This window comes from Cimex lectularius, unplaced genomic scaffold (assembly GCF_000648675.2).
Source record: "Cimex lectularius strain Harlan isolate CLEC.00 unplaced genomic scaffold, Clec_2.1 scaffold55, whole genome shotgun sequence".
In the NCBI taxonomy this organism is placed as follows: Eukaryota; Metazoa; Arthropoda; class Insecta; order Hemiptera; family Cimicidae; genus Cimex; species Cimex lectularius.
The window spans coordinates 595,663-619,856 of NW_019392647.1; the positions used below are offsets into that span (position 1 = coordinate 595,663).

General features: G+C 33.7%; 1 protein-coding gene across 5 annotated transcripts in view; it reads right to left on the bottom strand.

Moving 5' to 3' along the window:
• Positions 1–3,108: 3,108 nt before the first annotated feature.
• LOC106668118 (CTL-like protein 2) overlaps positions 3,109–24,194 on the bottom strand; it is a 47,379-nt gene continuing 26,293 nt past the window's right edge. For 3 of the 5 annotated variants that reach the window (XM_014396577.2, XM_014396579.2, XM_024230462.1), the window contains 11 exons: positions 9,164–9,286; positions 8,942–9,105; positions 8,660–8,861; positions 8,466–8,605; positions 4,948–5,113; positions 4,662–4,887; positions 4,422–4,596; positions 4,067–4,359; positions 3,715–4,006; positions 3,444–3,654; positions 3,109–3,383 (listed from right to left, as the gene is read on the bottom strand). In XM_014396577.2, the coding sequence (XP_014252063.1) occupies positions 3,283–3,383; positions 3,444–3,654; positions 3,715–4,006; positions 4,067–4,359; positions 4,422–4,596; positions 4,662–4,887; positions 4,948–5,113; positions 8,466–8,605; positions 8,660–8,861; positions 8,942–9,105; positions 9,164–9,286 (2,093 nt within the window). In that variant the 3' untranslated portion in view covers positions 3,109–3,282. Of the gene's footprint in view, positions 3,384–3,443; positions 3,655–3,714; positions 4,007–4,066; positions 4,360–4,421; positions 4,597–4,661; positions 4,888–4,947; positions 5,114–5,200; positions 5,341–8,465; positions 8,606–8,659; positions 8,862–8,941; positions 9,106–9,163; positions 9,287–16,443; positions 16,472–24,194 lie in introns of those variants that run through there. The other 2 variants (XM_014396581.2, XM_014396578.2) reach the window with 2 other exon arrangements.

The following is a 24,194-nucleotide window of genomic DNA, read 5'->3' on the forward strand; positions in this document are numbered from 1 at the left end:
GTGAAAATACTGTCCCAGTTTGTAAGGGATGAGCCTAGCTGGAAATTATTGTATAATGGCATAATGTCAAGGTTATAGACAGATCAAGACAGGGATTTGTTGATAATTCCAAATCTTCTATAAAAACCAGATAATTTAATAATTGCCAAAAAAATGTGCTGAAGTTTTTAGATGACGATTTGGTGAAACTACTGTTCCAGTTTGTAAGGGATGAGCCGTTGACTGGAAAGTATAGGATGATGGTATAACGTCAAGGTTATAAACAGATCAAGACAGGGATTTGTTGATAATTCCAAATCTTCTATAAAAACCAGATAATTTAATAATTGCCAAAAGAATGTGCTGAAGTTTTTAGATAAGGATTTGGTGAAAATACTGTCCCAGTTTGTAAGGGATGAGCCGTTGACTGGAAAGTATAGGATGATGGTATAATGTCAAGGTTATAAACAGATCAAGACAGGGATTGGTTGATAATTCCAAATCTTCTATAAAAACCAGATAATTTAATAATTGCCAAAAAAATGTGCTGAAGTTTTTAGATGACGATTTGGTGAAACTACTGTTCCAGTTTGTAAGGGAGAGCCTAGCTGGAAATATTGGATGATGGCATGACATCAGGGTTACAAACAGGTTGAGGCAAGAGTTTTGAACCTAAATGAGTTTTAATCACTTTAGAGATATTTAGGCCAGAATTTGGTGAAAATGCTGCATCAGTTTGGAAGGTTAGGAGATGTCAGATGGCATGAAACAGGGAGAGGCAAAATACTCTTTCATATTGGACACAAATTAGTGTGTCTCATTCCGGTCAAAAAACTAGGTGTGGGCCAACCCCTTTTGGGATGGGTGGACCCTTTTTGTCTGAGAGGTCTTTTGCTGTGAGATTTGGTGAAGACTTATCAAACCCTGTCCACATACGATCTGGTGTACCTCAGGGCTCTCATTCTGGTCCGATCTTATTTCTTTTATTTTCTTTCTATTTTGTAATGACATGCCTCTGCTCTCATTAATTCTTTATTTTCATTGTTAGCAGATGATTTGAAAATTTATCACCCTGTCGAATCGTCGAATGATTGTATTCTCTTACAAAATGACTTGAGTCGCTTTTGGCTTTGGTGTAAGCGTAATAATTTGAAATTGAACGAAAATAAATGTAAAGAAAATAAAGATTTTGAAGTTCAGCAAGAAAAAAATAATTCACGATTACGGCCAATTTGTTTATATTATCGAAGGTTATCACATTGATGAGGTAGATATTATCTCGGATCTCAGGGTTATTTTTAATAAGAATTGTGATTTTTGGGACAATATCCATGCATTGGAAATAAATCCTTTAAAAATTTAGGATTCGTACTCAGGCAAACTGCTGACTTTAAGAACTCTTTTGCAACAAAATTACTCTATTAATCTCTGGTGCGCAGTCACCTAGAGTATGCCAGTGTTGTTTGGTCGCCAAGTTCTTTAGATGGGTCTTACTTGATAGAAAGGGTACAGAGAAAGGCCACAAAATACCTATTACAAATTATGCAATCACAGGAACTACAATCATTGCTCCTATGAAGCCAGACTTGCTCTCATAGGCCTGGATTCTCTAGAGGATAGAGAGTTTTGGCTTCCGTTGTGTTTCTGTGGAAGATCCTAAATAATTTTATTGACTCCCCGGAGATATTATCTTGTATTGACTTTAGGGTTCCCCAGTTCAACTACGAACCCATAAATTGTTTGGTACTTAACGGCACAGGACCAAATACGGGTTACAGTCTTCAATCTCCACAGCTGGGCATTAATTAAATAAATTCGCTATCAATGTGGACCCCTTCTCCTCATCCCTTCAGATCTTTAAAAAAAAAATATTAAACGTGATTTAAAATGTAATTGAGGGTTTATTTATTACTTTTGTTGTGCTATTTATTAATCTATTTATAATATTGATTTTTTGTTAAAAGTATAAGCGTTTCGTTGCTGTTATTTTTATTGCTATTATTTTTATATCCTTTTTTAATAGTTTATATCATAATGATTGTTTTGTTGTCTTGCTTGACTGTCCTATGCTTGGGTACCTGACCTGTTTGGACTGTAAATAAATAAAAAAAAATTGTTCATATTAACATACTGGTAAAATATCTAATTAAGAATATAAAAATATTCTAGATTTATTCCAAAACTTCTAAACCAGGAAAATGCCTGAAGATCAAGATTACTAACTGTTGATAATTCACTAATTTCATGGTCCGCTTGACCAATTAATATATTACAATTAATTAAGGTTTTTAGTTCAGATAAAAAAGTCAATGGCACGAGCGGGATTCGAACCCACGACCTTCGGCTAGATACACCGTTGCTCTACCACTTGAGCTATCGTGACCCCGATCCACTCAGACACTAACTTCCCATCTCAATCCCACCTTTTGAGTTTTGCAATTTTTCAAATGTCGTGTAATCGGATTGGATTCTCGGCGACAAATGAAATGGCCACGGAGAGCTTTAGTGAAGTATACTTCATTTTAATTCATTAAATTCACTAATTTCGTGGTCCGCTTGACCAATTAATATATTACAATTAATTAAGGTTTTTAATTGAGATAAAAATCCGAGTGGATCGAGGTCACGATAGCTCAAGTGGTAGAGTAGCAGCGTATCTAGCCGAAGATCGTGGGTTCGAATCCTGCTCGTGCCATTGACTTTTTTATCTCAACTAAAAACCTTAATTAACTGTTGATAATGTTCAATTTTTGTTTCAATTTTTAATGACTTAATTACTACAGTAATAAAATAAAATGATGTCATACAATGTAATATATAAGATTTATAATTTGATATTTTTAGTAACACAATTACCTATCCCTGTTGTAAAATTTAACGATTCAAATTCTAAATTTAAAATAAGAAAAATTCGGTTTAGAGAATCTGTGTCGCAGATAACAATGAAACCTATTCATAAAGTTCAAAAAGTCGTGCAGCACGTAAATTTGGATTAAGTCAAATATAATAAAAACTGTATTTTGTAGTTGAAGTGACAGGGAATGAAGTGTTTAATTTATGTTGATGATTTGAAGATCACATTTTACATTTCTTGGATGTTTTTAAGAAAATAATAATAACAAACCTTTGGACTTTATACAACTTTTATTTAAACTTTTAATCTCATTTACATATATATAAAATTTATTTCACTACATTTTTATACAAATACGTCCCTGCTTATAAAACGAGACACAGTTGAAAAGGTTATATAAAAACTTTGGCATGTATGTAACAATATTTACACATTTAAAAATAAATAAATCACGATTGTTTTTTATTTCTTTTCCCAAGTATTTGCATTAGGTTTTTGGACATGAAATATGGTTTATCAATTGAGCCGTCGTTACGCTCACAGTCTTCCACTAAAAAAAAACAAAAAGTCATTAAGATTCCCAAGGCATTAATTAAACAATGTGACTTACAGAAACATAGGAAAAGGGTGTCCACTGCCATGGCATACACTCCAAAGAATATCGAAGAAATAAAATATGCCCCAATAGCTATAAGGGACAACGGGACTGCACCTTTGAAGTATAGATTTTGAGGATTGTTCATGAAGAACAGTAAGTAAGCTATTGCGACGACAGAACCTGTTATGACAAGCTTACCAATAAAAAACAGAAAGTCTGTCACCTAAAAAATTTTTTTTAAACATGATATACTTTTTATTTTAATAATTATCTATAATTTTACCTTATCTAAGACTACAACACGGATGATATTACGCATGAGTAGGTTGAAAGCTTCAAGAGCTGAATGGCAAAAATTGCGCCCATGTATGGCACACATGATATACGCATTGCGGTTTATAAAGCGCAGGAACTTTTCCAGACACCAAAAAAAGCATCTGCAGCAGCATAAAATAGCCTTTACAACCGGATTATCATAAGCTTTGGTTTTCTTCTGAACGTATTCAATTGTCGCCCTTATGAATGAGCAAATTGCGATAATAAGCGAACCAAAAGCTATTGTACCTAAGTGATATCTGAAAAAAAAAGAGAATTGTTTATTAAGTTTTAAAATTAAAAAGGTTAGAAATAAGTACCTCACGGTTGTAAGTGCAGCACCAGTGACAGTAAAAAATGGTACGTCTTTTTTGTTAAAAGTCCAGTACCATTTAGCGAAAGTTCCAGCCAGGATCATATCCGACAGGCCGGAAAGGAACCAAAAACCCCAGAAGAAGCCGAAGACATTGAACATATGGAGAAAGATCATATAAGAAGGCGGTTGCGTCTTAAAGTAATCGCAAGATGCCGTCGTGCAGTTAAAACCCGTCATCAAATCTATGCACAGATTGCTGAACTCATCCGGAACACACAAATCGCCGTTTTTGATCTTCTGAAAATTATATAATTCATTGTAAAAAGTTTTCTTTTTGTCTTGTATCAAACGGCGCTTACCTCGTATGCTCCTCCACATCTACAATGGCTTCCGTCGAAGCCGTTCACTTTGAAAACTTTCTCGCCGACCGATTGCAGGCACGCCCATACAAAAATAACCCATAACCCAACACATACTTGAAAGAACCACGGTATTATTGGAAAAAATAGAGATGATATAACGTTGCTCACAGCCCTGTAATTTTTTAAAATTAATTTTTTCAAGTTTTCAATTTTACAATAAATTAAATTAACCCTTACTTGCTGCCTTCTTGGATTAATGAGATTGCAATTTGGATCCTTTTTCTTAAAAATATAATTAAAAGGAGGATAATGAGAGTGAATACAGCGACAACAACAGTCAGCCAAAAGAATAGATCTTTGCTCTTTAGAAGCTCTTCAAACTGACCCTCCAACATCTTTGCCTTGGTGTCAATCGGTTTGCTGTCTTTCAAGAACATATAACGCCTCCAAGAAAATATGCAACCTGAAATTTACATAAAAAACGTAGAATTATGTATCAAGTTGAATTTTTATTTAAACTTACATGTTATGAGAAGCGCCACCACACCGATCAGCGTAACCCAGATAATGATGCCAGCGATCCAACGGAGAAGAGATATATACAAAAGGCTTACAAGAACTGAGATCACCAGAGCTAAAATGATCACTTTCCACGATCGCATCAAGTCGTCCAACAAGTGCCTTCCAGTCTGCATAAACAAAGAGGTTATAAATCTTTAAATTTGAATTTTTTAAATTTAATTGTTTTGTTAGTAGATGAAAAGCAGTGCTTGTACCTCTTCTATGGACATATTATTGATATACAATGTGGAATTAATTAACTTCTCCATCACAACTTCCCCATACTGCCCTGCAAGCTTAAAGAACTTTCTGTACTCGTATATTTCTTCATAGTTCGGAAGGCAACGATTGTATACTGCAACATTATACATGCACTCACCTATCTGTTTACATGCACCCTACAATATTACATGAACTTATCATGCTTTTATAAAATATTTAAAAACATTTACCATTTAACATGAAATTTTTCACATCAAAAGTTCCTTGGCATATTATGCAGAATTTTAATTTTTAAAATCAAATATGTTAAATAATTGAATTGAACTATGATGAAATTTTATTCTGATATATTTGAGATTCAGCGATTGACAGCAGTTTTGGTGTAGTTTAAGTCCTAAATTCAATTTAAAGTAAGTTCGGTAGTGCATTGAAATCATTTTAAGAAGGTTGATTAAGTCACTGACTTTACATAAGCAGGCCTTGATCGATTACTATCAAATGATCACATTTTGTGTGTCAATTCATACGTGAACAAGTATTTGTATTTATAAAGTAATTTCAGAATTAATCAGGTCTGGTTTTACCTTTGTATTTTAAAGTCTTTTCAGTAGTAGTCGGGTCTTTGTTGGTTGGGTCATTCTTTTGGTTCTTTAAGTCATTACAGAAGCAGTCTGCTGATTGGTTTGTCTTTATTATTTTAAAGCTTTTCCTCTCTTTGCTGGTTCACTGTATCTTTGTAATGCTAAAGTTAATTCAGAAAAAATGATGTTTGTACAACCTGCAGATAATCAATGTGGAGTTCAAATCTTCTTTAAGGTCTTTACTAGGTGAAAGAAAGACAAAAGTGTTGGGATCACCAAGCTTTCGGCAACATTATGTTGCCAACATCAGGGCCTATTTATTAAGATCAAAAATATACATAATTAATTATATTAATTAATTTATTAATATAAATTCTACAATCAACAATTAAAACAATAATGCATACTTTCCCAAGAGAGAAGAGAGAGAAAAAAATTCTCATAACTGAATGCTGGCCATGTGCTTCATAACCTAAACCAAAGCACTTTTACAATAGTTTTTTCCAATGAGAATTTTTTCTCTTCTCTCTTGGGAAAGTATGCATTATTGTTTTAATTGATTGTAGAATTTATATTAATTATGTATATTTTTGATTTTAATAAATAGGCCCTGGTGATGGCAACAATATGTTGCTGAAAGCTTGGTGATCCCAACACTTTTGTCTTTCTTTCACCTAGTAAAGACCTTAAAGAAGATTTGAACTTCACATTAATTCAGAAACCAACTTTGTTGGTCATTAGTCATCGTAGTGTTTAAACAATTTCAGAATAGTCAAGTTATTTGTTAGTTGAGTCTGTATTTGTAGTCTAGTAATTTCGGATGTAATCTTTGTTCATTGCCATGTCTCTCAAATTTGGCTGGTTCTGCCATTGTATTTTTAAAATAATCTTAAGACTTGGTTGGTCTCTTGGTTGGTCCATCTTACTATTCTGTAAGTCAGTTCAAATGTAGTCAGGGGTCTTTGTTGGTTGGGTCAGTGTTTCTATGTTAAAAATAATTATAAGAAGTTATATCTTTGTATTTTTAATGTTATTTCAAAAGTATTCCTGACTTTATTGGTTAGGCATTTCTTCATATTATTAAATTTACTAATTTTCGTGGTCCTGACTACTTTTGAAATGACTTAATAAATGCAATTAATTAAGGTTTTTTAGTAGACATAAAACAGTCAGTATCACGAGCAGGATTCAAACCCACGACCTTCGGCTAGATACGCCGCTGCTCTACCACTTGAGCCATCGTTACTTCGATCCGCTCAGACACTAACTTCCCACCTCATCCCCACCTTTCGATCTTTCCCTCCTTTTTGCCATTTTTCAATCCCGCTTATGACACTGACTTTTTTTTTATCTCAACCAATGCCTTACATAAAGATTAATTAGAACAATTTATTGTAAAATTACATCTTGCTTGTAGTAAATGTTTAAGGGTATTTTCGTGCTCAATAAATTAACATATACTATAACATCTATTAGGTTTCGTGGTCCGATTGAACAAAAAAATTATTTTCAATTAATTAAGGTTTTGGTTAAAATAAAAAAAGTCAGTGTCACGAGCGGGATTCTAACCCTCGATCTTCAGCTAGGCCTCAGGCTACTCTACCACTTGAGCTATCATGACTTCGATCTGCTCGGGCACTAACTTCCCATCTCAAGTCGCGAAGTCACGATAGCTCAAGTGGTAGAGTAGAAGCATATCTACCTGAAGGTTGTGGGTTCAAATCCCATTGTGACACTGACTTTATCTCAACTAAAAATCTTAATTAACTGAAAGATTTTATTGGTAGAATGAAAACTAGTGAATTTAATAAGTTAAAAAGAAGTATATCTTCCCTAAAGCTCTCCATGGCCATTTCATCTGTTGCCGAGATCAAATAGATTTCACGACATTTGAAAAATGGCTAAAAGGAGGAAAAATTCAAAAGTGGGGTTGTGATGGGACGTTAGTGTCCGAGAGGATCGAGGTCATGTTAGCTTAAGTGGTAGAGCAGCGGCGTATCTAGCTGAAGGTTGTGGGTTCGAATCCTGCTCATGACACTGACTTTCTGTGACAGTGATTTTCTAAGCATTTAAAAAACAGTGAGGTCTTTGTTCGTTGGTTCTGCATCTTTAGATTATTAAAGTAATTTCAGATGTAGCCAGGTCTTTGGCTGTTTTAATAATTTTGTTGTTCATATTTGTTGGTGGCGGTTTTTACAATTTTTTTTTTTAAACAGAAAATTACATGATAGCCTGATAGTCTGACTGATACATGAAGTCAAAATAATACAAAAAGCGACAATTTTTAACTCATTACATGAATATTGTAAAGTAGCATTTTGTTGATTTTTTTATTATTTACATTTTGTTTGAAATAAATGTCACAAAATAGAGAAATGAATCAACGCTGACACCAAATTTGTTAATAACATTACCCTGTGTTACTTGTTATTTTCCCTGTTTTTATTTCCACCTTTTGAACCGAAAATGGCCCTTTTTTTTCTTTAAGAAAGTACATGACATGCTTTCACAGTGACTGTACAAGGTGCGTTTTTTAAATGTGATTTTTAATCAAAATTATAATATTGTTTTAACAATACATTGTGCATTGTGTTTTGTTAAATATATCGTGCAAACTTTTTGTCTGTTTGTAGCTTTTGCACCCCTTTCCGACCAGTGTGAGGCATGCCGTGCATACCTTGTGAAACTTATAGCCTTCGGTGTAGGAGTCCCACAAGGGGTCGGCTATCTGTACGGAAGAATCGGAAACAGCCTGGATTTCACTTTCCATAGGGAAGCCCGAAAAATTGCCAAACAGGCTGATGCACCGTCCCAAAACTGTCAACAGCTGCATGAAAAACCTATCATTGAAAACTAAACATCGACTCTTACCTGGCTTGCTCGAGATATACCAATTGGCGCACTTCTCATCGTTGATTAGCTTCTCAAGCTGATTTAAGGTCTTGATTGACGACTTGTCAACATCATCGGTGCATATGACATCCTTCTGGATGTTTGAAGGGTTGAAGAGCATCGGGGTAATTTTGTAAGGCAGGAAAGCCCAATTTTGCTGTGGGCATTCTTTCACACACATCTTCAAAAGAAAAAAAAAAAGACTAATATCTAAATAGTTTTGATTAAGTACTGATTTTTTCTTAAATAATTAAATTAAACCTGAACAGTGTTGCAACCGCTTAGTAGGATACTTGGTGTCGCACATTTTGAAAGGTCGAAGAAAAATAGATAAGGCTTGTCTAAGACTTCCGAGTCTACTCCGCACTTCTTTCCATTTGAATCAACAGTGATCAAGAGATTCTCGGGATTCCCTTTCAAAAAACCTGGCAAAAGAGATAAACTTTAACTGTTCTCGATATTAATTTTAAAACTTTTACTTACCAAAATACGCTACCCCGCCCCATAGTATAAGAAATGCTATGAAGATAGCGAGAAAAATCACATCGGTGCAAGACCTATTCTTGCACGGGCCTTTGAAATTCTTGTCATGTTTCAAAGGGGAGCCTGTAAGAAAATATACGCATTACATAAATTTATTAGGTCTGTTAAAAGGTATCCAAACATAATTCAGACATAAACGGAGAAAGAAACTTTTCTACCTTACAAAAAATTACTTTTTTGGCTTATCCTTGTATTTCCATAAGTGTATTTCCAAAAATCACTTAAGCGTTAAATTGTAAACAAAAATTTACGTCTTGATCTTTTATGATTGATCTATTCTCTTTTATATCAACAGACTTATTCAGTTCTTCTTCAAATATGAGTTAATAATAAATCAATCATGATTAATCTATAAATTTTTCCTGTTATCTTGGAAGATATATTATGAGTAAATAAAGAGACACATTTCTGCCATTACATAGGATTACAAAATAAAATCAGAAGACTTGTCCAATTTAGTGTTAATGTTTAGTGTCTAGGAGGAATCCGCTTCCCAGAACATGTAACTCTTTACCATTGCATGATCAACATGCTTCTTGGAGAGACTCAACATTGGGGGAGCTATGTGGTGACCAACTGTGGCTAAGAAGTTATCCACAAGGTGTACTGCTTCAACAATGGTCTCATCTTTCACGCTACAGCTAATGAGCTTCCAGCAACGGGCTTAACCTACAAGATCTCAGCAAACTGTCGGCACCCCCATAGCATCATCTCTCGCACTCTCAACAGCCAATGTGGCTACTTGTCTATTGACTTCCATTATTGCATTGACTCATTGACATCAGTCCACGCATTTGACTATCAGCTTCACCCATAACCTCATTCTCAGGGGTATCAAAAACTCTGGTCACTAAGGGGCAACTGGCTCACATGAGTCTTCTCAGCATACCTTAGCAATTGAACTTAATGCAATATAGCCATGAAAGAGAAGAAAACAACCTGAATCTCCAGATCGGTAGCTTGTTACCGTTGGTTAAAATTCCAGCATTCTGGAAGGGCAAAGTACAGCTATGGTTAAGATCAGGTGCAGTAAGTTCCCTCATGATAGCGAACCTGCCACTATGAAAAGCTACCACATAGGCTCTTAGCAACCTACAAGGAATCACTCTCATACCGGGACCTGGGATACCTGAAGCCATCACAATTATTATGCAACATGTCTAATTTATCTAGTGGTTTTATAACTGATAACAAGCTGGTATCCTTACTACTACAAGGGTATCCTCCTCCACACAAAAACAACAAACTCGCTTCAACATTGGTGATCACAACATTTCAACGTCCCTTTTCAAGGCCAACCCAGCCAGCCACTAAATTAATAAATCATTGCGTGTCAATCAGTAATGTCCATAATGTCCCTCTCTTCCGGGAAACATCCCAGAAAATAAATCTTAAAAGCAAGCTGTTTATAAGCTCTATTTGTCAAGGTTAGAATTGGAAGCAACAAGGTTAGAATGAAGACTTTTGCAAAAAGAAAAACGCATACATTTGACTAAATTAAAAAAAACTGTCTTTTAAAAGATAGTAGAGGACAGAGAGTCAAAAAGGAAGAATGCAATTTCCAAATTGTACGACACCTCCTCTAGGCATTAAAGACAAGATTTGTCTTGCCCTTGTCAAATTGTTTAATCATATGTATAATTTGTTTTAAAAATTGGAAGAATTCTATCGAGAAACCGAATACTTCCAATTTAAAAAAAAAAAACTCGTTTCAGAAGGCCTTGCTTTAAACAAAAAATAATAATAATAAAAAGTATTAAACTATGTCCAAAAGAGGAAAGATTTAAATGCGGAAAAGAGATTTGGTCAGGTTTTCATAGATGAAGAAACTATAAAAAAAAACTTGCAAGGATTGCATGTACCTCACATAATCTCAACCCACAAGTCTTGATCAACCATAAGCTGGCACACAAACAGATTTCTCAATAATTTAATGTGTTTATTTATGAAATGGAAATGGTTTAAAAGTAAATGAAGTTTTTCTCAGGATAAATTATTTAGAAGAATATTCTGATATTCAAACAAACAACGTTGATTATTCAACTGTCGGTGCATTATGAAGATTATTTATTTTTTATGGGCCCTATCCCTGATCGTTTTCTGTTTTTGTAAGATTTTTGTTTTACAGTAGATTAAGTTACTTTCTTTGTGCAGACGGATTGACCTGTCACAGAATTACCACTTCCTACAAATATCAGCAACTTCTGGATTTACACTAATACTTCAAATTTACCATCACCTACAAAGGCCAGCAATTTTTCAATTGATGCCAGCCAGCCACTTACAAAGATCAGCAACATTGGATTTCACATTAGTCCAACAATGACCAGCAACTTCTGAATGACATCAATCTTCAAAGACACCTACAAAGACAAGAAACATTTGATTTCATATCAAACTAACATAGACCAGCAACTTCTAATTGACAAGATTCCTACAACGACACTTTCACCTACAAAGACAAGCAACCTCTGGAGTGATTTAAGCATTTTTTAAAACATTGTTATTTTATATGTACGAGGCTCAAATACACAGTTACATCTTTTATACAGAATGCATCAGAATACAATCAAATTACTACTCACTTTGACACCAGGGGTACATCGTTGAAATTTTGTAAAAATTTCTTGAAAAACAAGAAAAGACTAATAATTAATGAGATTCAAGTCATGCGGCAGTCAAATATGGTGTACCTCAGAGATCCATTTTAGGGCCTATCTTTTTTGTGATATATTTAAATAACTTAAAAGCTTTTGTAATAATAATAAATAGTACAGCTAAGAATATTTCTCCCTTCCAACTTGCTGACAGTATTAATTTTATTAGTAAGTACAATATAAAAAAATTGATGACAGTATTAAATGAAGTTTACGATTATTTCTACACTAATTTCCTAGCTCTAAAGGTGAATAAAAATCAATTCATCAGTTATGAACAACAAGGTTAAATGGCACGATCATATTGATTATGTATGCAGAAAACTTGTCCCGATCTGTAACTAGCAAATTAAGAAATGTCACTGATATCTGTACTACAAACTGTATATTTATCACTATTTCAAGAAATTTTAAATTATGGCATAAGATTTGGGGGAAGAGAAACATATTCTGAAAAACTACTGAAGATGCAAAAAAAAAAAAAAAGGCATTAAGAATAATGTTGGTTGAGATAGAGTTGGTGTCCGAGAGGATTGAAGACACGATAGCTCAAGTGGTAGAGCAGTGGCGTATTTAGCCAAAGGTCGTGGGTTCGAATCCAGCTCATGACTGACTTTTTTATCTTAACCAAGACCTTATAAAGAATAATTAATTGATTGAAAGAAGTAACTTGGTCAATTGACTACGAAAACAAATGGATTAAGGATAATCTTTATGAAAAAAAACCCGAAGGAACATAGTAAACCACTAGCCAAAGAACTGAAATTGATGACCTAGCTATGTTATATATTTACTCCAATCTAAAGTATATTAAGGAAAGCCATATTATTGAGGCTCGCTTGAAACACCCAAAATAAATACTAAAAATGGTAATAATTTAGTAATCACCTTCTGATCAACGAAAAAAAAAATAGCCCAGAAAACAGTACAATTTACAAAATCGTTACAGAATACTTACCAATTATAAAAAGTCATTAATAAAAATTCAAGGAGAATGTAAAAAGCATAAAATCATGAATTGTATAGTTATTTTGTGACGTTTGAACAACGGACTTGTGAATACAATAAAACTATTTTATTCTATTCTAACAAATCAGGCCTCTTTTTATATTATATTACGTAATTTGTTAATGCTATATTGTACACAAATTAAATAAAAACAACATTTTGTAGATTTGTTTGATTGGAAAAACAAATTGTGAGACTAGTGCAAGTCAATTTTCCATTTTGTCAAAATCGCTACTTCAGAGTTCAGACAATGCCAAATTTAAACACACATAAACAAATCGTTTCTTTTTTTCCCCCGTGTGGTCACGCAAATAATAATACGTGCGTTATACAACGCGGAAATCGACTTCGATCACGCTAAACTAGGTCAGGCATTTTTTGTATGTTCTTTACCAAGGGCAAGCGGAACGCGTGTCAGCCAGCCCCTTGACTTTGGCCTGGCCGGGTCAAAGCACCCTGAAAGATCCAGCAGCAAAAGGAACTTCGTAACATTTTCAGCCCCAAATACGCTTTTGACATTTTAACATGATAAAGAACGTTTCTTCTGAAAAAATATCAAGATAGGAGGAAAATCTGTTAAAAGGTCAATCGTCAATGATTAAACTATGTGATTTATCAAATAAAGACAAAGAACGCTCCGTCGGCTATTTTAAAAGGAAACTTGTTTTAAAATTTTTTTGCCGTCAATTGACAGATAGTCCATCCAGAACGTCTGATAACCTTTTGTACATTTGATAATTTTTTAAAAATCAGCATATAACATTGAATTTTTGTATAAATAAGCATTTTACAGTAGATCCACACATTCACAATTCTGTAAGGAGTCTCTCAAGGTTGTACTTTAAGAACTGACTTATTTAAAACCGATCTTATCTGCTTCCTTTACATGCCACCAAAAGACCTTATTCGTTTAATACACGCAAAAAGCTACCATGAACATCAATGAACCTCTAATTTCCTACTCAAAAACCTATAGGCTGTTTCTCAAGGTTGTATTTTAACCCCGCTATTATTTAAGTCTACCCAATAATTTATTTTGACTTTCTGTTTCCAATGCATCTCATCAAAGTCTTTTTATATTGCATTTATTAACTATAGGTGTTCCTCAAGGTTATATCTTAAGCTTAGCCTTATTTATTATTCGTTTTAGCTACAAGTCACCATAACAAATAGTTAAACAATCTACATGATAAAAAAAACCCTGCATTCCCTCCAGGTGTTCCTCAAGGTTATATCTTAAGCCTAGCATTATTTATTATTCGTTCTAGCTACAAGTCACCTTAGCAAATAGTTAAACAATCTACATGATAAAAAAACCCTGCATTCCCTCCAGGTGTTCCTCAAGGTTATATCTTAAGCCTAGCATTATTTATTATTCGTTCTACCTACAGGTCACCTTAACAAATAGTTACACAATCTACATGACAAAAAAAAACCCTGCATTCCCTCCAGGTGTTCCTCAAGGTTATATCTTAAGCCTAGCATTATTTATTATTCGTTCTAGCTACAAGTCACCTTAACAAATAGTCCCTGCATTCCCTCCAGGTGTTCCTCAAGGTTATATCTTAAGCCTAGCATTATTTATTATTCGTTCTACCTACAGGTCACCTTAACAAATAGTTAAACAATCTACATAAAAAAAAACCTGCATTCCCTCCAGGCGTTCCTCAAGGTTATATCTTAAGCCTAGCATTATTTATTATTCGTTCTACCTACAGGTCACCTTAACAAATAGTTAAACAATCTACATAATAAAAAAAAAACAAAAAAAAACAAAGCTTGGACCAATTTCAACTGCATTCCCTCCAGGTGTTCCTCATGGTTATATCTTAAGCCTAGCATTATTTATTATTCGTTCTACCTACAGGTCACCTTAACAAATAGTTAAACAATCTACATAATAAAAAAAAAAAAAAAAAAAAAAAAGCTTAGACCAATTTCAACTGCATTCCCTCCAGGTGTTCCTCAAGGTTATATCTTAAGTCTAGTCTTATTTATTATTCGTTTTAGCTACAGGTCACCTTTGCAAATATTTAAACAATCTACATGACAATCAAATCGAAACAAAGCATGTTCTTCTAATCCATATCCACAGACGTTAGGGTCTTTTCCAAGGGTGATCCTAAGTTCAAAATCTTTCTGCCCCCTTCACGCCACGTCAAACGATTAAATTCTCGTCACCCCAAACCATTATTCATATCCACACGTGACTTTTACCCCTACAGGGTATTCCTCAAGGTTTCATCTTAAGCGTCTATTATTTTAATTCTATCTCTTTTAGATGTCTTTACAATACTAAATTCTTGTCATCCCAAACCTCATTAACCTTTCATAACTACATGGCTCTTATCCCCACTGACTGCACGGTGTTCCTCAAGGCTGCATCATAAACCCTCTGTTATTATAACTTTATGCCTCTTTTAGGTCTCATAAAAATACTACATTCTTGACACCTAAAACCAAATTTACTATTCATATTCACATGACTTTTCCTGCACACTCACTGCAGGATGCTCCACAAGGTTGCATTTTAAGTTCAATTTAGTTTTGTATTTATCCCTATGTTTTAAAAACGTCGTAAATGTCTACTCATAGCACTATATCCATGTACTTTTAATTCATAACCACCGACTTTAGGGTCTTTCCCAAGATTGCAGCCAAAGCTTACTATAATTATAAATCTTTCCGCTCTCTTCTACCACTTATTCCAGCCGTTACAATCAATTTTAAAAACTTTATTAGTACCGAACAAAATATGAAATCATGGAATTATTATTCAAGCAAAATATTGATTAATTGGTCTGAATGTTACGAACTTCAACTTTATTCGACTTAGGGCGGAGCGAGCTTAAAATTGCAAAACCACAGCTTAGCTTAAGGTTACTTAGCTAGTCATTAGCTTCACTCACTCCTTTATTTATTTCTGGCTCTTTTTCTTTTCCGGTGGCTTGGTATGTTTTCATAACAAATCTGAACGGAAAGAAACATTTTCTGGCCTGTATTCCCGACTTCCACTTTTCTCAGCCGATGATAAATCGTTCAAATATTGACAGAGTTCGTCATTATAATTTATTAAGTGCTTGATTGCAGGGCAAATTTGATAACTGCATGACTCAGTCCGTGATTCCGATCTCAGGCTATTCACAGGCTCGTATTTTATACGTCGGCATTATCTACAAAGCTGTAAAAGATGGGCAAAAGGATTTTCTGTTATCTCGAGGGGGTTTTTCAAGTCAGATATAACGGATCAGCGACTTTGAAAAATAAGGGGTATAGTACCAGGAAAAAGTTTATTTTTCTCGTAGTTTAGTGACATTTTATATGTTGTTTCTTTCCCTTATATTTTGAAAGACTATCTATTGAAGAAAGTTAAAACTGAAAATCCCCCTGAACATAGGTGGTTTCTCTTATACCGAATCCATAGGTAATATACAAAAACAAACTATACAAAAAATATTAAAAATAGATTTTTACCTTTCAATCTTTAAAAGGCAAAACACAATTTACAAATTGCCAAAAGTACAAACTTTCAAAATGTCCACAAAAAGCACTTACTATTTTTCGACATGGCTCAGCCGGCACCACCTGCGGTTTATAAAGAACAATGAATCCCCTCATTACATAAAATGTTTTATCAAGTATTTAACATGAGCCAATATTTACACCACGGAGGAGATCTGGGAGATTTCACGCATAAAAATTAATATGCACGTTTTTAGATTTAAGATAAAATGCCAAGGATTTGTATTTTCTAAACAATACGAACACGAGAAATCTCTGAATGGCCACGTACAAAGAACAGCACCTTCTGAAATGATATCAATTCTGCAAACAAACTACCATTTACAAAGACCAGCACTTCTGGTTTAACATCAATCTAACTTCTAATTAACCAATTCTACAAAGACTCTGTTACCTTCAAATATTTACACACCAGCCAGTTCTGGTTTTACATAAATTCTACAAAGACAATGTCACCTAGAAAGATCGATCTACTTCTGATATGAAACCGCTGCAAAGACAATGCACATAAAACCCAGTAACTTCTGAATTAGCATCAATTTAACAAAGGCTCAAATCCGACAAGGGCCGACAACTTTTACACTTAAATTCTACAAATACACTACCTACAAAGAGCAGAAACTTCTGATTTTACATCCGTCCAACAAAGCCCAGTAACTTCTGAATTGACAGCAATCCTACTAAAAGGATCTCAACTCAAAAGACCTGCAACTTTTGGATTGAGGTCAACAAAGCCTATAAAGCTCAGCGACTACTAATTTCACTTCAATTCTTCAAAGCACTTCACCTACAAAAAAGAACAACTTATGATTGACATAAATTCTACAAAGGCACTCTGACCTGCAAAACGCAGAAACATCTGGTTTCACTTCAAACAGGGGTACTGTTGCCTACAAAGATCAGCAACTACTAATTTCCGTCAAATTCTACAAAGGTACTGTCTCACTTACAAAGCTCAGCAACTACTAATTTTACATATATCTAACAAATACCAATAACTTCTGAATTGACAATTCTATTTTAAAAAAATGTCACCTACATAGATCAGCAAGTAACTAATTTTAGTTCATTTCTACAAAGGCACTGTCACTTAAAAAGACCAGCAACTACTAATTTTACTTCAATTCTACAAAGCACTTCACCTACAAAAACCAGCAACATATGTTTGACATAAATTCTACAAAGGCGCTGCGACCTACAAAACGCAGAAACATCTGGTTTCACTTCAAACAGGGGTACCGTCGCCTACAAAGATCAGCAACTACTAATTTCACTTCAATTCTACAAAGCACTTAACCTACAAAAACTAGCAACTTCTGTTTGACATAAATTCTACAAAGGCACTGTGACCTATAAAACCTTCAAAGCGCAGAAACTTCTGGTTTCAGTTCAAACAGGGGTACTGTTACCTACAAAGATCAGCAACTACAAATTTCCGTCAAATTCTACAAAGGTACTGTAACTTACTAAGCTCAGCAACTACTAATTTTACTTCAATTCTACAAAGCACTTCACCTACAAAACCAGCAACTTCTGTTTGACATAAATTCTACAAAGGCACTGTGACCTATAAAACCTTCAAAGCGCAGAAACTTCTGGTTTCACTTCAAACAGGGGTACTGTTGCCTACAAAGATCAGAAACTACTAATTTCCGTCAAATTCTACAAAGGTACTGTCTCACTTACAAAGCTCAGCAACTACTAATTTTACTTCAATTCTACAAAGCACTTCACCTACAAAAACCAGCAACTTATGATTGACATAAATTCTACAAAGGCGCTGCGACCTACAAAACGCTGAAACCTCTGGTTTTAAACAGGGGTACAGTTACCTACAAAGATCAGCAACTACCAATTTCCGTCAAATTCTACAAAGATCTAACTTCTTCTGAATGGACACCTGTACTAGAAAAACAATGTATCTAAAAACAGCAACTCTGGAATCTGCATCAATTTAACAAAGACTACTTAACGACCAACTAATATCACTTCAATTCTGGGAAGACAATGCCACCTTTAAAGAGTATAAACTTCTAATTTTACATCTATCTAACAAATACCAATAAATTCTGAATTGACAATTCTATTAAAAAAAATTTCACCTACATAGATCAGCAAGTAACTAATTTTAGTTCAATTCTACAAAGGCACTGTCACTTACAAAGACCAGCAACTTGTCAGCCCGAACATGTTCTGATGTAATTCTACAAAAACTTTACAATTTCTTAATTGTCTTAACTTACATAAAAATTCAGTTAGGAAGACAGCTCTAACTACTTTCGCATTGGCTTAAATAGTAAATTACACCAATCACGTCACTATTACAAAAATACCATCGACTACAATCTTTTTGAGTTGGCACTAATGCGCTTCGGTGCTGCTGTCAAGAAAGTTACTTTCGGATTGATTTCAATAAAACAGAACACCTTCCTACGACACACAGAAATTGAAATAAAAAGACGAGAGTAAATGAAGAAGAAGCGTGATTGTTTTTTGAAACGTAGAATTCTAAATCATACACTCTCACCGATTCTCACACGCCTAATCAAAATTATAGGTTTGGGAGGATTTTCTCCGTGATGCGGTGCGTTTCACTCTGTCCCGGACTGTGTGAAAAGAAAGATAAAACTATTCAAAGATTTTTAAAAATAGAAACATGAAGGTGAATACGTTGAGATTTTCATACACATTTGAAAAACAATACAAATAGAAACAATAAAATAGAAACTATCGAGGAAATCTTCTTCTTTGTTGTATTTATAGATTTAATTATTACAAATAGTTTCAAATCAAAAAGATCAATAACTGTCCAAGTAAGGTCGACAAGAAACAATTGATCTGTACCTTACGTAAGTCAGTTTCCTTGACTTTTGTCCCTCGATCGATCCTTCGAGTCAATACGTCACGAAGAACAAACAGGGAATTCATTTTCTAAAGACTCGATTGTTTCAAGAGAAAACCAGTGCAATCAAGATTTATTCGAGAAAAAAAAATTATAAAATGATTAAGAATTGTCATATTGTGAAAAACCACAGTAGAAACTTGCCAATGTGGGTGAAATTCAAGAAGGACAATAATTGTAAATAAATAATAAATAGAACAGGGCTCATGATGTAACCTTGAAAAACACCCCGCCTGACACGTTTACGAAAAAGTGGGACGTGCCCAATTTGAAGATAAGACGTGCTTTGTTGCGAGTCAAATCATCCGTTGAAACTATAAACAATTTCCCCTTGTCGATTTTAAAACCTGACGTTTTGACACGAATTTCAACAGCTTTACGCATGTCAATCGAAACATTGACGTCTTATTATAAAACAAGCTTTGTATCGTGAGATCGATATCGATTTAAAAATATATATGTATAACCTTGGGGCCGTATAATCACGCTTGTCCAACAATTAATCTAAAACTGTAAATCGTGATGATATACTCATGTCAACAGATGTCAAATTACAAAGAATTCTAAAAAAAAAAAAATTGGATCCGGTGAATTTTCACAGTCAATGTTTTGCACATCGAATAATTCAAAACAAAAGATTATTAATCTGGTTAATTAATACTATTATTAATTAATTTGGTTCGAACTAGCGGGACAAGGCGGACGGCGGCAATGCTGCACTGCTGAAGTATCAGGCTGACTTCGAAACAAATACATGCTAGTCAATTTTCACCACGGCACTTATTTGACCAAAAGTCATAAAATTGTAACAGATTAGGTTTTTTGAAGGCTTCATTGTTGAAACAATTAAAAATTGATTAATACGACCGAGTTTTATTATTGGTAAGCAAAAATTTTATTCTTGCACTCAATAGAAATTACACCATGCCTTTCTACAATTAAAAATCAATTATTATTCTATTATCGAATTAATTGAATGTGTAGCCTAGAATATATAGTGTTCATAATTAGGTCAATTATTATTATATTAAATAAATCCATGCGTCAATAGAGTTTAGTACAAAATTGTGTACTTTATAAAGTAAGAGCGAATTAAGAATTTGCCATCAATTTTGACTATTGTAAAATTGTTTTCGTGTCAGAAGACGCTGGTCTTTGAAGAAGCTGTGTCTTTGTAGAATTGTTTTCATGTCAGAAGCCGTTGGTCTTTGAAGAAGCAGTGTCTTTGTAGAATTGTTTTCATGTCAGAAGCCGTTGGTCTTTGAAGAAGCAGTGTCTTTGTAGAATTGTTTTCATGTCAGAAGCCGTTGGTCTTTGAAGAAGCTGTGTCTTTGTAGAATTGTTTTCATGTCAGAAGCCGTTGGTCTTTGAAGAAGCTGTGTCTTTGTAGAATTGTTTTCATGTCAGAAGCCGTTGGTCTTTGAAGAAGCTGTGTCTTTGTAGAATTGTTTTCGCGTCAGCAGAAGTCGCTGGTCTTTGACGCAGTGTATTTGTAGCATTGACGTCAATTTAGATGTTGCTGACTTTGAGTGTGCAGTGACTTAGTTGTATCAATGTGATTACAGTCAGTATGTCAGAAATTTTTGTTTGTAGATGTGTCTTTGTAGGATTTGCATGTAGGTAAATTCAGTAGAAGCCAGTCTATGTAGAATCAGTGCTTTTGTTTGACTAATGGCTTCGTGCAGTGTCTTCGTTTTACCGATGTCAATTCAGTTGTTGCAGGTTAAGTGCGTTGTCTTTGTTGTATTGATATTAGGTCAGGAGTTGCAGGTCTTTGTAGGCGTAGTATCATTGTTTTATCGATTTACTTCAGAAGTTGCTGGACTTTGAAGTTGTAGTTTCTTTGTAGAATATTTAAGTAAATTCAGACAGTGCTGACTTTTGTTGGTGCAGTGGCTTTGTAGGATACAAGTCTATTCAGAAATTGTTAAAACATTGAAGAGTTCCATGTCTTTGTAAAATGAATTTCAATTCTGAAGTTGCAGATCTTTGTGTTCTTGCACGTTGTTGTTTTTGTAGAATAGAGTTACTTCAAAAAGGTTGCTGGTTTATGCTTTTATATTTATTATGTCAATTCAGAGGTTCAGAGGCGTTAGTGCGTTTGTGTCAATTTCAATTGTTCTTACAGTTGTATAAAGCGAGAATTTTGGCGTCTAAATAGACCAAATTAGCCAACGGAAGAAGAAAATTTTCTACGTGCTATCCCTCCTTTAAGACAGATGTGTCATCATACCACAGGACAGTAAAACTGCTCTTTTATTGCGTTGATACCTCAATTTTATTGCGTCTTTGGACTTATACGTCTAATTTTGAAAATCCTGACGTTGTACTATATACAATATTTCAAAAGCAATTTTGTATTGAAGTCAAGAAAGGATTAGAACGGAGTATGTGGTTTAACAAATCGTTCTTTGATTATAATTAAATAACTTAAAAACTAACGTGCTAATATCCATTGACAATTCATAAATCTAACTTTAAAAAAACAAAACCTTAAGGAAATAAAAATTTGCTTGATTTGTTTTGATTACAATGCAAATTTGCTTACACGTATAAAACTCGATTAAAAAAAAAAAATAGTCTGGATACACAAATAAGGATAGGTTATTTATTTTCCCCGCGAGTTGACTCTTATCGACTATTCAACATGGTTAGAACGCGCTCAAATATTCAAAAACGAACTGGAATTTTTGAAAAACCAGAAATATAGATAAGTTCGTTTGTTGTATTAAAACGAAAGCACACAATTCCACTTGTAAATAAATACTGGAATTTTCTGAAATGAATTTAAATGAAATGATTTAATAATACAAAAAGTTTATTACTTCTTAATTGCCTTAAATATTCAAAATTTATCTACTTCTTGTTGAAAATGACAATAATATTTGGAATGCTAAATTTCTTATTTGACAGCAATCCTACGAAGACCAATAGCTTCTGAATTGATATCAATCCTACAAAGACACTCACACCTACAAATAACAGCAACACCTGCTTTGACGATAACTTTACGAAGATCTACATACATTGAATTGACATCCGCAGCAAGACCAGCAACTTCTGTTTAGATATGAATTTTTCAAAAAAATTCGGCATTAACTACGAACATACCGATATCTACTGTTATCTATCTATCTTGAACTGAACTTCCAGAGGCAATGTCACTTTCACGATCAGCAAGTTAGAATTGTCATCAATTCTACAAATACACAAAGTCGCACAAAGACAAAAACGCACTTGCAAATACCTCAATTTCTAATTATAAGCTCAACAAATACACAAAAGCCAACAACTTCATTAATCCTAAAATTAGTAATAAAAAAACTGTCACTTACAAAGACCTAAACTTCTAATTTGATTCTAATTTAATAAATCCAACAAAGATACCGATAATAACAAAAACCAACAACTTCTAAATTGAAATTAATCCTACAAAGATACTGTCACTTACAAAGACCTAAATTTCTGATTTAATAAATCCAACAGAGACACTGATACCTACAAAGACCAACAACTTCTAAATTGACATTAATCCTACGAAGATACTGGCATTTACAAAGACAAACTTCTAATTTGATTCTAATTAATAAATCCAACAAAGATACCGATAATAACAAAAACCAACAACTTCTAAATTGGCATTAATCCTACAAAGATACTGGCACTTACAAAGACAAACTTCTAATTTGATTCTAATTTAATAAATCCAACAAACATACTGATACCTACAAAGAACAACAACTTCTAAATTGACATTAATCCTACAAAGATACTGTCACTTACAAAGACCTAAATTTCTAATTTAATAAATCCAACAGAGACACTGATACCTACAAAGACCAACAACTTCTAAATTGACATTAATCCTACAAAGATACTGGCACTTACAAAGACAAACTTCTAATTTGATTCTAATTTAATAAATCCAACAAACATACTGATACCTACAAAGACCAACAACTTCTAAAGAGACATTAATCCTACAAAGATACTGGCACTTACAAAGCAAATTTCTAATTTGATTCTAATTTATTAAATCCGACAAAGATACCGATAATAACAAAAACCAACAACTTCTAAATTGAAATTAATCCTACAAAGAAACTGTCACTTACAAAGACCTAAATTTCTAATTTAATAAATCCAACAGAGACACTGATACCTACAAAGACCAATAACTTCTAAATTGGCATTAATCCTACAAAGATACTGATTACAAAGATTACAAAGCCCTCAACTTCCATATTCCATCAATCCTACAAAGACCGACAATTTTTGATTTGAAATAAACTCCACAGGAACACTGTTACCATCCATGATTTTGAACACATTTGATATCAACAGTACAAACACAACGCTACCTAAAAAGTCGTCACATCCACGTTGATCTTACAGCTACAAATACACTTCCGCCAACAAAAATCTAACAAAGATTTTACACAACGCTGACTTCTAATTTATTTATATGGTTTTTAACTACCAGTGATAAAAAAAACATTGACTAACTGTGAACCGTTGACAATTTTACCAAGTGACATTACGAATAAGCCATTAAACACCTGATTATACAAAGAGTTGCGTTTGACATATTGACTGTAATAATTGACTAATTAGGAATTGAAATCGATTAAGCAACAAGACTCTACAAATAAATACAAAACTAGTTTTGAATTGAGTTAATATATTTTTTAAATTGACTATATCAATACTAAAATATATCACTAAGAAAGTCAAACTATAAAAAATGGCTACTTTCTAATTGACTTAATAAATGAACCAATTTTATGAATAATAGGGCTAATTAACAAATATTTAAACTACAAACCAACTTGAGAACGCAATTTACATTAACAACTTTTGCCCAAAATTGCTGTACTTTGCT